The sequence below is a fragment of the Crocodylus porosus genome, unplaced genomic scaffold, assembly GCF_001723895.1.
Source record: "Crocodylus porosus isolate Cpor-Errol unplaced genomic scaffold, CroPor_comp1, whole genome shotgun sequence".
Taxonomy (NCBI): domain Eukaryota; kingdom Metazoa; phylum Chordata; order Crocodylia; family Crocodylidae; genus Crocodylus; species Crocodylus porosus.
Window position 1 is genome coordinate 3,124,334 of NW_017728918.1, and position 12,050 is coordinate 3,136,383.

At 40.9% G+C, this 12,050-nt stretch overlaps 1 protein-coding gene across 5 annotated transcripts in view; it reads left to right on the top strand.

Annotated features, from left to right (window-relative positions):
• Positions 1-12,050, top strand: part of SUPT3H (SPT3 homolog, SAGA and STAGA complex component) — a 429,703-nt gene that overhangs the window by 339,992 nt on the left and 77,661 nt on the right. For all 5 annotated transcript variants that reach the window (XM_019537136.1, XM_019537140.1, XM_019537139.1 and 2 more), the window contains one exon: positions 10,281-10,356. In XM_019537136.1, coding sequence (XP_019392681.1) covers positions 10,281-10,356 — 76 coding nt within the window. The remainder of the gene's footprint in view (positions 1-10,280; positions 10,357-12,050) is intronic.

The window sequence follows — 12,050 nt, forward strand, 5'->3', positions numbered from 1 at the left end:
TACAAATTTTGCCTTGTCGTGGTTTTCTATTCCTGAACTGCATACTTATTGTATTCTTTTCTTCTTTGTTTACTAAAACTAACAAGATTTTCCTGTATGATAGATTTTTGTTCATGACTCATGAAAACAATACTGCGTAATCTTGATAAAAGAAATTCCATCTTTTGAAATGATTAGAAACATTTGCTTTGGAAAACAAACATAACTCAAGAAAGTTTTGCCATTTTTGTTGAGATGACATCCGGTACCAGCGTTGGCTGTTTTGTTTCTTTAACTTCCGGTAATATGTTCTGTCCAAACTTTCATATACTCTCATATTTTATTAGTACATAAAGTGCCTTACAATATCGTTCATAATTTTTCCCCTTTGTTTCAGTGAACATATTTTGGGTTATTTAGTAGCTTTTTAACTTATTTCAGAGCTGATGTAGACTGGTTGTGCTAATTTTCATTGCAGATTCTTTCAAGAATAATCGTCATCAAATTCTTTACTGTCATCTTTGATCGAGAAACAGCTTGACTTATCTCAGACGTTGGAGTAGAAACAGAATGCATCTTGTCTCAGTTAACTTTTGTATGCTCCATAACTCCTTTTGACTTTCATGGGCCAAACATGCGTTCAGGGCCAAGATTTGGTCCTGCAAGTCAATATTGGTGCTAGAAAATCTTGACGTGGTTATCATTTTTTAGATCGGTTCCACAGCGTTCTGCATTTTCTCTCAGTGACTCTCAGATCAACCCAAAATGCACATTTTAAAAAGACAAGACAGGACAGTTCAGCAAGATATAAAAAAAATCACCCTACTTTTTTATTACAGTGACCACCACTGCTTTCAGTAAACGCCTTATAATATGTAACGCTTTTGCTGGTGCTTGAGGCATAACAGAACACAGGTAGCTAGTGTGTAGCTAGCTGGGTTATCCAGTGCAGAAACAGTTAAAAACTTTTGAGTCTTTCAACAACCTAAAAAGACATAAAGCGCATATTGAGAAATCACACCCCTCCTGGAGTTCAAGTTTTGCTGTCACTTCAGTAGAACCAAGATTTCACCTATAATTAATCATGGGACCAAATTTAGACTACAAGTTTAGGAAATCCCAGGAATTGAACTCAAATATGCCAGCTTGAACGTGGTTGATTTTTTTTTCAACAAACGAGTGGGATTGCAGTTGCCAATATTAGGGTACGGAGAAATGTACATTTTAGCAGTTTTAAAAGGGGCAGGGGGAGGATGGTGGGGGGTAGTTGCTGCTTCGGAGAGCACATCAGCTGTTAAACTGTAGCTATTATGTCCGTGTGATCCTGCACAGCATAAAAGTGAGCTGAATCTGTGTAACTTTGTCTCCTAATGAATCAGAGTTAAAGATGGAGCATTTTTACTACACTTGTATCACTGCAGAATGATGCAGTTGCATCCTGGCCATTTGTGTGGTATTCTTTAGTATCTATAAGATTGTTATACGTATCAACACCCTTACGTGCTATTGTGACTTTAAATGAAAAAATATTCCCCAGGCTTTGCCTTCTAAAGTTTCTTCAAAAACTGCTAAATATATATTTAATCAACTGTACAGCAGACATTAAAATTATTTGCCTTCTTTGATTTTGAACGTTTAAATTTTACCTGGTTTTTTTTGGGGGGGGGGGGAAGAGGGGGAATTACGGTTTTATGGTTTTACATAAAGCAGGTCTTGAAATTTCTGCTAGTGTGCTAAACTTCCTTTTGGAAGCAAAGGATTATACCCATAACTGGGGTATAAAGACTTCTGCAAATGGTGAAAAAGGAAGAAAATGTCATGAGATGAGACATGCTGGAGCATTTCAGAAAGAAATGTGGGCACCCCATTTTGATTTTTTTTTTCCTGGTTTTACATAAGATCCAGGTTTCCATAAGCAGAAATTGTGTGCCATAGTTTAATAACAAGCCTCAACACTTAGCTTTTTTTTTTTTTTAAATAATGTCAAACAGCAAGAGCACAAGGACTAGTTTCCAGACTTTGTAAAAGATAATTTTTAAAACCCATCATACAAAAAAGAGCGTGTGTTGTGTACATCTCCCAGGCAGTGTTGTGAATTTTACCATACATGACCAAAAGATTTAACTGTAACTGTACTTATAAGCTTCTAAAATCATTTGTACTTATGTGCTCTGGAAACTGATGTAAACCTAGAAGAAGTCTTAAGAAGAATGCTAGGCAAAAGACATAAAGGTCTCATATATTAACCTGGTATGCAAAGTTTTTGATGTGCAGCCAAATGGAAACCACAGAAAAGGTTTACAGCATCCTCGATCAGAAAAGCAAAGGAAAGCCAGTCGTCTTAATTTATTAGTCTGGTAATAAGCCCCCACATAATTTTTTATGTTTGCTAGCATGGTTTCTTCAAAATTATTTTACAGCTTTTGGAAAACATTGGTAGAAATTAGCCATAAATTTAACACGTAGATTTACAACTTGCATTAAGCTGTATCTAGAAACAGAAAAAAAATTATTTTCCTACAGAAATCAAAGGTATCCCATGAACAGGAAATGTTTCATTTACAGGTTCCAGTCCATGCTTCTCACTACCAGTAATAAATTTTGACAAGGAAATTTGACTCTGATACAGAGCTACGTTCAAACAAGTTCAATATTTGAAGATTATACATGTGTACAAGGATACCCCATTACTGTAGGAACAGTGAGCACGTATCAAAAGAGCAATGTTTATTTTTCAAACATTGAGCTTGCACTGCCTGGGAATTGTTCCACTCTTTTTTTTTTTTTCTGCTTATGGGATTGTCCATGCGCTGTGATTTTCTTTATTATTTAAAGTTTACTCAAGGGTTTGAACTGAATCTGTTTTGCCTTCCAACTCCTCCTCCCACAAGCACTGTTAGATTACCTTTTAACTGCTTAGGGTTAGATCCTGGAGCTACCCTGGTCTCAGACTTCAGGAGAGCACATAGTTTCTGTCCCCGGAGCAGAGCAAGGACTGAATTTTCTCTAAGGAAGATAATGTCCTTGGAGCAGCTGTGGTCCTTTCTTAACACAGACCAGTTCTGTAGATGGACTGGAAGGACTTCTTCTCTTACTTCTTCTTTCCATGAGTTCCTTATATCATAATATATATTTATGTATAACATGCTTTCAGTTATCTAAATGGCTCTAGCAGTGGCGCACCCTTTAGAAAACACAAATACTTTATTCATTCTATCCGATGGCAGTTCACTAAGAGGAAGAAACTCGGCTCTTAACCGTGGCTTTTGTAGATAAAATTTAGAGATGTGAACATCATAATGTTCACACAGCCACTTCTTTCTTAAGGAATCTCCCATACTTCAATGAGCCAAGTTTTCACAGCCAGATCTACAAATTGGAAAAAAGACAAAAGCTACTCTTTACAAGCTGTCTCCTGGGTTTTGTTCAGATTCTACCCGTGCATTTTTCACAACGTTCGACAGATGATACATACCTCCTCTTGACAAAATTTCATTGTTTTACCAATCTCTGAGCTTCCACGGTGATATATAGATTTTAAGGCCTTGGCTTTCTGTTTATGAGCATCCACTGCACTCTTTCATTTCAGTTGATGTGTCAGGTACTCACCATTTGTGAAAATCTTTTCTTTATGTTCATGTTTTATGGAATAGCTTCATTTTGTTGAGAATAATATTAAAGAAAAGCAACAATGGCCACATCCAAATGCAGTTTGTGTTGCCACAGACGCACGCATGAAATAGTAAAACATGCTCTGCAGTGCAGACTTGCAGTGCGGGGGCAACATTTACTACCAAAATTTCTCAGTAGTGAAAAAAAGCGTCACAGATCATGCAGGAAGAAAAAAACAAGGCATGCGCTGGAACAAACAGAGGCTTGGTCCTCCTGTAAGATGCTCTCACTGCCGACCAGAGTGTCTCTACTGCTCCATTTGTGCCCCTGCCACCCCAGTATGCCGAGAGCCAGAAGAAGCTGGACGAGGGCAGTTTGCCCAAAATGGGACGTGTCCACAACAAAGCGCACGTGCAGGGGCGTGCAATGAGGCACAAAGTAGCGGCACAAATTTGTACTGTTACTGTTTGTACCACTGCACACCTTCACATGTCTGGACACTGATTTACATTAAAATTTTGATCCCCTAAAAATTAAGTTGGGTCTTGATATACGTGAAAGTGCCCCAGGCCTTGTTCTTCTCGTAATCAAGATGTAAGAGTTTTGTGCATATGTAAGCCGGTTGTACATGAAGGGAACAGCAAAACAGCAGGACATCAAAGGCCTCGCATTTGTGGATTATACTTCCTTAGTATAGACTGTATAGCTTGGCACAATGGTAAGGAAGATGAGAACAAATTGTCTGCAGGGCTGGATTTCATGACTAAATCTAGATTTGTATCACAAAAGTCATCATTCTGTTCTAAAGTATCATGGTTATTGTTTGTAGAAAACGCTACGTGTGTTTAATCTTTAAAAAGGCTTGCACCTTCTCTTTGCTTGCCGCTTAAAAGCACTTCTTGGAAGAGTGTGTATTTTTTTTTTTTCATTTAAATAATGAAAATCCTCAGATAACAGGTTTAAGGTTTGTATTTCCAAAACATTTTGGCTCCACTTTGCATTATTAAGCTACCTGTACAAGACCATTTTTTCCTAATGAATACTACTTGTTTGCCTTCAGAGCTGAGCTCTTCAGCTGTATGATCTGAGCATTGACATGGACAGGGGATATCACCGTTTCTAGGACCCTGAAAAAAATCAGTTTCTTGGACAGATATATCATTGGCAGCCAGATATACTTTCCAGGCACCAGTGTTTTAAGACATTGATATGTTCTTTCTTTTCCTTTTCCTTTTATTTCATAGCTATATCAGCGGTTGCGAGGTGATATATTTTTTTCCCCCTCGGGTAGACCCTTCGTTCCTTTGAAGCTGCAATAGCTGCACAACAAGAGGTCTTTAGAAATAGGAAATCAGGAAATCATACCACAACCTGAATATGCAAGCAGTTTGGGAAGCCAGCAACTTCATCACTAACATTGTTGCCAAACACTGGGGTGTCCAGCCATGGTGCATACATTTTTCAAATGTTCCAGCTTAGCAGCTACTCGGCACATTTCCTCCAAACACTAAATAGTTGGTAGGTAAGTTAACATTTGGCCTTCTGCCTTCTCCACACACAAAGAGCTTTATATGTCAAGTGTGAAAGCTTTAAAATGGAATCAAAATAAGAGTATTTTTCATCCTGGATGGTAGGTGACAACATGTAACTCTTTACCTTTTTTTTTTTCCTTTTCACCCTTCCTTTTTAGCTGTTCATGCTGAAAGAAAGATATAATGCAACACATTTTTGGAAGGCTAAGCATACACTTACAGTGCCAGCTCCTATCTGCTGCATCCTTCAGCGTGTTCCAAGGAAAGCATGCAGAATATTTTAACCGTGCTGTATGCTGCATAATTCAGTGCCTTTGCTGCTGAGAATGGCTAGTCCTATGATAAAGGGGATGGGAACTATATTATTTTTTTTCTACTTTAGATGAACCACTAGGACATTGTCACTCATGACATTCATGATACTTGGGTTCAGAGACCAACACAGAATCCATAAATTGAAGATTGTAGCTAGGATGTCCCTGGGGATTTGTCATTTCCAGGCATGCGTAAGTGCCCCAGTACATGTGTTTCTAAACTGGTGAAGACTTTCATAGTAGGAACTTGCTGCTTCTCTCCATAAAGGAGTGAGAGAGATTTCTCTTGATGTCAGTAGACTGTTTCTTAGTTAAAAGTTCCCACACCACTGCGTAGTGGTGGATTTCCAGAAAGAATTGTAGCCAGAAAAACAGAGGTCGAAGCTGTAGGATGAAAAGATTCAAATTTGCAGAAATATGAAATTAGAGCTATTACAAAAGGTGTAGGCTTAGTTTGCTTACCACTTCAAGCAATGTGGTTTTACATTAGATTTTGTAGGAAAGAAGAATGCAGTATATTATATGCCACATAGGAATTTCTGTTTTGCCAGGTCTTAAGTAGGCAACAAATAATAGCACATGTTCATTTTTTTATACAGCTTTCTTGTAGGGCAGAGAAGAAAAGGAAAGGGAATAATTTCAATATCTTAGAAATAGTAGGTACTATCTTTTTCCATGAACCAAGTATTTACCGAAGGAAAAATAATCATAATAATTTTAGTATGTGAGAGCTGGAAAGCCCAGAGTAAGGAAATTCCGTGCTGTTTTTTCTCTGTGAAATTAGGAAGAGGTGTGAAGGTAGCATTGAAAACGGTCATTCTTTTTATTTTTGGTTTTGTATAAATTTTCGTTGCATTGGGAAACCTATATACCCTTTGACGAGATCTCGTGGGACCTGCAACTTAGCAGCAGGATTCTCTTTGGGTGATTCTACTTTCAACCTTGATCATTTCAAGGAAATATTATTCAAAGGATTATCAGTTATTTGGTTGTTATTCAATTCATGTTGGTCATTGGCATCTAATTTATTTGATGTCAGGGTTTCTGAGAGCCATAATTCCTATCTAATTGAAACTTGTGCTTCTAAATAGATGCATCAGGCACTTCAGGAAACCTTCCACCCAACAGCGCACACAGTTCTTGGGAGTGCTTCTGATATTTCAAGAAGCTTAAGTCCGTTTTATGGTGTTTATTTCTTATCTAGTTGGCTATTAAACAGAATCATAGAATCCGTGAGTCAGAAGGGACCTTGACAGAACATCTAGTCCGACCCCCTGCCATGGGCAGGAAGGAGCACTGGGGGTGGCAGGGGTCATCAGACCTCAGCCAGGTACCTGTCCAGTCTCCTCCCAAAGGTTTAAAGAAGTGCTTCCCAAATTTTTCTTCAGCTTGACCCCATTTATGACCCCATTTCCTCAGCATGACCATTCCCAACTAGCAGCCTCCCAACCCTCCTAGGGACCCCTCACTTCTGACCCAAAGCCCCCTGGCTCTGCCAGTGCTCCTCACTCCTAATTTGCAGCTCCCCACTCTCCCCAGTTGCCCCAGGGCCAGAGTCTGTAGCCCCCTGCCCTCCCAATCCCAGCAGCACCTGAGCCTTCCCCCATGGGTGGCGCGGTCAATGCGGAGCCCATGGGGGCTGGGGATGCGGACTTGGGGCTCCCCACCTTGCTGCCCTTCCCTTGGGCCTCTGCAGCCCAGCGGGCAGGTTCTGGCACAGGATAGAGCACCATGCCATGACCCCATCCAGTGATGTCACCGCCCCATTTGGGGTCGCAACCCACAGTTTGGGAACAGCTGGTTTAAAGGCTGCCTGATCACATTCTGGACATGTCAACACAGAACAAGGGTTTATTTTTGTCTAGCTTTCTGTGTTGGCAAAAAACAGTTATAAGCAGAATGAAGGGAAGAAGTTTGAAGCCAGTCGCATTCAGTCTGAATTTCTGTGTCCTGTCTGACAGAAACGGTAATTGCACCCGAAGAAATTACTTATCAGAATGAAACAAGGAAGGCAGACCTGAGGAAGTAGAGGAATGTGTAGAAAAGGAATTGAGAAAAGAAATACTTCAGTATAATGTGTATCCCTGCAGTTCAGTCACAGAAAAGAGGTTTAGAAATTAAACTTGGGACTTCAAGCTAGAGCAGCTGACTAGTCAAAATAGGGCTGTCCAACTTCTGAGTGGATGTGGGGCACTCATGAGGAAAGTGGAGGTTGGAGAGGGAACCCAGAGATCTTGGGCCTAGGGGGGCAACGGGCGAGAGAAATAGCAACAGCAGCGGTGGGAGCACGTGATGGAGGGAGATGGCACTGGCTAGGAAGGAGTGACACCTGGACCTCTGGGGCAAAGCATGGGGAGCCGAGGAGGTAAAGGTGGCAGGAGCCTGCAGGCCAATGGTTGGACGGCCCTGTGCAGACTACGAAGAGAGAGAAAACATCTCCATGGGTTTCTGGACAGCTGGGTGATTCGAGCATTGAGTGATTGTATTCATTTCCTCCTGGGAGAGTTGTTGCTCTCTGAGCAGAGACCACAAGTGGAGAGATATTCAGGATTTTTCTCTCAGAGTTAAAATGGCCACTCCGAGAGAAAAATAACCTGGGAACAACCAGGGTTAAAACTGCTGCAGGAGAGTTTCTCCTGGGAGATTCTCTTCTGAGAGATGCCACAGCACAGTCCTTCAGAATCGCAGGGTGCTTTGCTCCTGCCCCCTTTGCCACCCTCCTCACCACCACCCCTGCCCCAGAAGGCAATGCGTCATTCACTGGACATTGGCTGAGCACAGAGCATAACATACCCCTTCACAATCCCCACGTTGTGTTGCAGGGAGACGCAGGTTGACCCCGAGCAAGACTGCCCTGTGCACGTTCTCCAGAGGCAGAATGAGAAAACGTGCAAAGCACACAGACATGCGCACTCGGGGGCCCGCTGGTTGTGCAGCACAAGCACAGCAAGCTCTCTGCTTTTCAGGGGTTCAGTATTCGAATGCCTGTTTAGGTACCTCCAAGTAAATGTTACTACCAGGAAAACAAACCTGGAAGAATTCTCCTAGGTTACTTAAATGTCTATAGACAAGGTACTTCGGGTGAATCTGGTATCTTTTATAAGACCAACAAATAGTTGGAAAAACATATATAAAAAATCAAGTTTCCAGGTTTGAAAACCATTTGTCAGGCCTCCTATGTCCTTAGACCAACACAGCTACGACCTACACCTTGAATGTCTGTATGCAGCCTAAGAGTGAGCAGAATTAATACTGGGATGGCTTTACAGTGAGCAGGTGAGATAATGATATATCACTTCTCCGTGTTGATAGTTAAGGAGGGCATCCAGAAAGGAATGGGAGTAGAATTCAATATCATGTATGTAGTCCAAAGGATAGGTTTCTTTTCTGATTCGAGCCCTGTTTTTTAAGGCTAAGTACAATGGCAAAATCTGTCTTTGTGTCCTTTTCTCACCAATAAGCACTTTATTTCTCGCCAAACCAGATGAAACAAACCCACAATTTAAATTTCACCAGATGGTGAATGAACCTTGTACTCAGGCTGAAGAAGTTCTTTTGGCTATAAAAACCACCCGTATTTAATTTTTCTTTGCTGTATTGTTGATTTGTAATTCTGATGCATGAGCTCTGGCTGTACGTAGCAAGTGCAAATGTCTGGACATCAGTGCCAGCAGCCACTTCTGTTCAGGATGCTCGAGTTGGTACTGGAATCCTGCTTTTGGTGTGATGGGTTTCCTTGATTCATTAAGTTAGTGTTTGGGAGAAGGTTACAAACCTTTCTCAGAGCTTGAGAGAGCACACTTTTCTTGTTTGGAAGTTTTGAATGAGCTACTATCTGCTTCTTAAAAGGATAATCTCTCTGTTTAGTCTAACTATCTCTTCTGGCCTCCAAAATGTGGCAGATGATCTGGTGTAAATCAGCTCTGCATCACTGAAGCTGGTGGGCCTGAAGCATGTGATTAAAATTAAGCACGTACTTGAGTGCTGCTTTGAATCATGACTTAAATAGTGTAGCATATATTTGGAGGGCAAATATATAAATGTATGGCATGTTAATACTTTGATTGCTGAGAGGTGCAGGGTTATGCAAGCCTTTGTTTTACATCAGACTGTTTCTGTATGAAATATATTCTTCAGAGAATCCAGTAGAAAATGTTTTAAGAGTTGTTTACATTTTTCTCAAATGAATTTAATTAGCCTGTTTAATTTCCTCTCTCTTCCTTCCCCTGCTGCCTCCGGGTCCTGAAGGATAAAAGGGAAGGCATAGATCAACAATTAAAATGTCAGGACTAACCAGCTAAAGGCTGCTTCGTATACCGACTCTGTGGATCAGCCTGCACTGTGGTTGCTCTCTTGCTGACCTGGGGCATCCTCAGTGTGATGCCAAATGTCCGTTTGCTACAATAATGAGTAATGCCCCTTTAAAAAAGATGCAAGTAGGGCTCAATTCGGAAGGGTACTGAGCACCCTGGCTTCAATCCAGGAAAACTCATGTGCATGTGCTTAGTAGTAAGATTCACAGTACGCCTGCATTTCGGTGTGTGTTTCAGTGCTTTACTAGATCAAGACCAGAAAGCTTAGCACCCTTCAGGCTTGAGCCCTTATTGTCGTGCTACATAAGCAAATTTCTGGAATACAAAATAAAACTCTCCTCTGACAGATTTTACTTCTAAGAATAATAACCCAGCTGTGCTTTATATTTGTGCATCTTATCCTGTTTAAATCCACCGGTGACTTTTGAGTTTATAGCTATAGTAGTGCAAGTTTTGTGGATACTATTCATCTTCTGGTTCATAGTTCTGGTTAGGGGAAGTGCATTATTTCATTCTGCTTTGTCTTTTAGAGAGCAGAAAGGCAAACACGGATGATGGACTCAGCCCAGTACGCAGAATTCTGCGAAAGTCGACAGCTGAGCTTTTGTAAGTATTATAGCTGCTGTATTGTATTTAGAGGTACAGTTATTAATTTTATGTACTAGAACAGGGATGGCCATTCTGCAGCAAGAGTGCCACAGGTGGCACATGGGTGTAGGATGCAGCCGTGTTGGTCGGAGGACATAGACAGACAAGGTTCTTTGAGTGAATCTGATGTCTTTTATTAGACCAAATTAAATAGCTGGAAAAAAACATTTTTTAGCAAGCTTTCTGGTTTAAAAACCCTTCATCAGGCTAAGGAAGTCTCTGCAGTTGGCGTGTGCTCTTCCTGGAAGGAATGAATATAAAGAAGCCAGCTGGGCCGGCTGCATGCGGGACAGACGGTCAGTAAAGATGGAAATCGAGGAGTCAGTGGGCAAGAGACAGGCTGGGTGTGGGGGAGAAGGGGGTAAGTGGAGCAGTTAAATTGTGGAGAGGTACCTGGGCAGACGTGGCACACTTCCTGGGTACAAGTGGCACACAGAAGATTGGGCACGGGCAGGCAACACAGTGGAAGATAGGACACAAAGCAGAGCAACAGCTGGGACAGGGAGCACAGGGAAGGAAGCAGAAAGCAGAGCAGCAGATGAGGCACGGGAAGGGGATTGGAGTAGCACATGGGGAGGATGCATAGCTAATTTATGGCGTGCGCGCCAAAGAGGATGGCCCCCATTGGATATATTTATTGAAAATGCGTTTGTTTAACATACGATAGAAAACTTTAGATCCTGCGTTCTCATGTCTTCTGAGCTATCACATTGTAGTGACGGCAGACAGTATTTTTCATTTCTTTTGCTACTTCCCAGCTTTTCCTTTTAACTCGAGTACTATGGTGATGGGTGCTTGTATAAATCCTACAGGTAGCCTTTTTAAACCGTTTGCATGGTAACCTATCCACGCTTGTAATATTGTTATGCACAGTTGATTAATGAAGTACTGTCTCATGCTCGTGATTAGTTCTGAAGGCGTCTGAAATAAGCTAAAAATAGCAAATTTTCTTTTTTTTTATTTCTGTATCCTCAGACGTACAAAGAACTCACTAAAGGTCTTTTCTATTTTAAGCTGTAACCTCCTGCTGTGGAATTTATTCAACATTAGCCAAATTCATCAGTACACGCCATTCCAACACTAATAACATGATGACAGAATTAGGGCTTTACTACCACTGAAAACCAACTTACTAGAAGCACTTGTGAGCCACAAGTATAATGGGCTGTAAATTAATGGGCTTGATCATATAGCAAAACATCACTACAGACGCAGCTAAGTGATGACTAAGGCTTCAGGTCAAAAGTCAAAGAGAGAATGAGGTGAAAGAGCCATTAAAAAGCATGACAAAGTAGCACATGACACTAAAATACAGAAATGAGCACAATGGTGTCTTTAAAAGAGAGACCTTATCTTGTTCTTTACAGCAGGGCATGTGAATTGAAAGAATAAGTGAGTCATTTATGGATCATAAAGTTCATAACGTTCAGATAAATGACACATCCAGAATAGTGCTCTGGGTAAATGTCAGCAAACGTAGGAAACCATGTTTTGTAAGTGTTTTGTGTTTTTTTTTTCCTGATTCAGTATGTTTTGCAAGCTTCATTATAATTTGGCATTACACATCTGTGAGCCATTAGGTAAATGATACTTCAGACTGAGGTGATTTCAGCAAATGACAGGTTCGTGATAATGGCATTTTTAAACCTAAA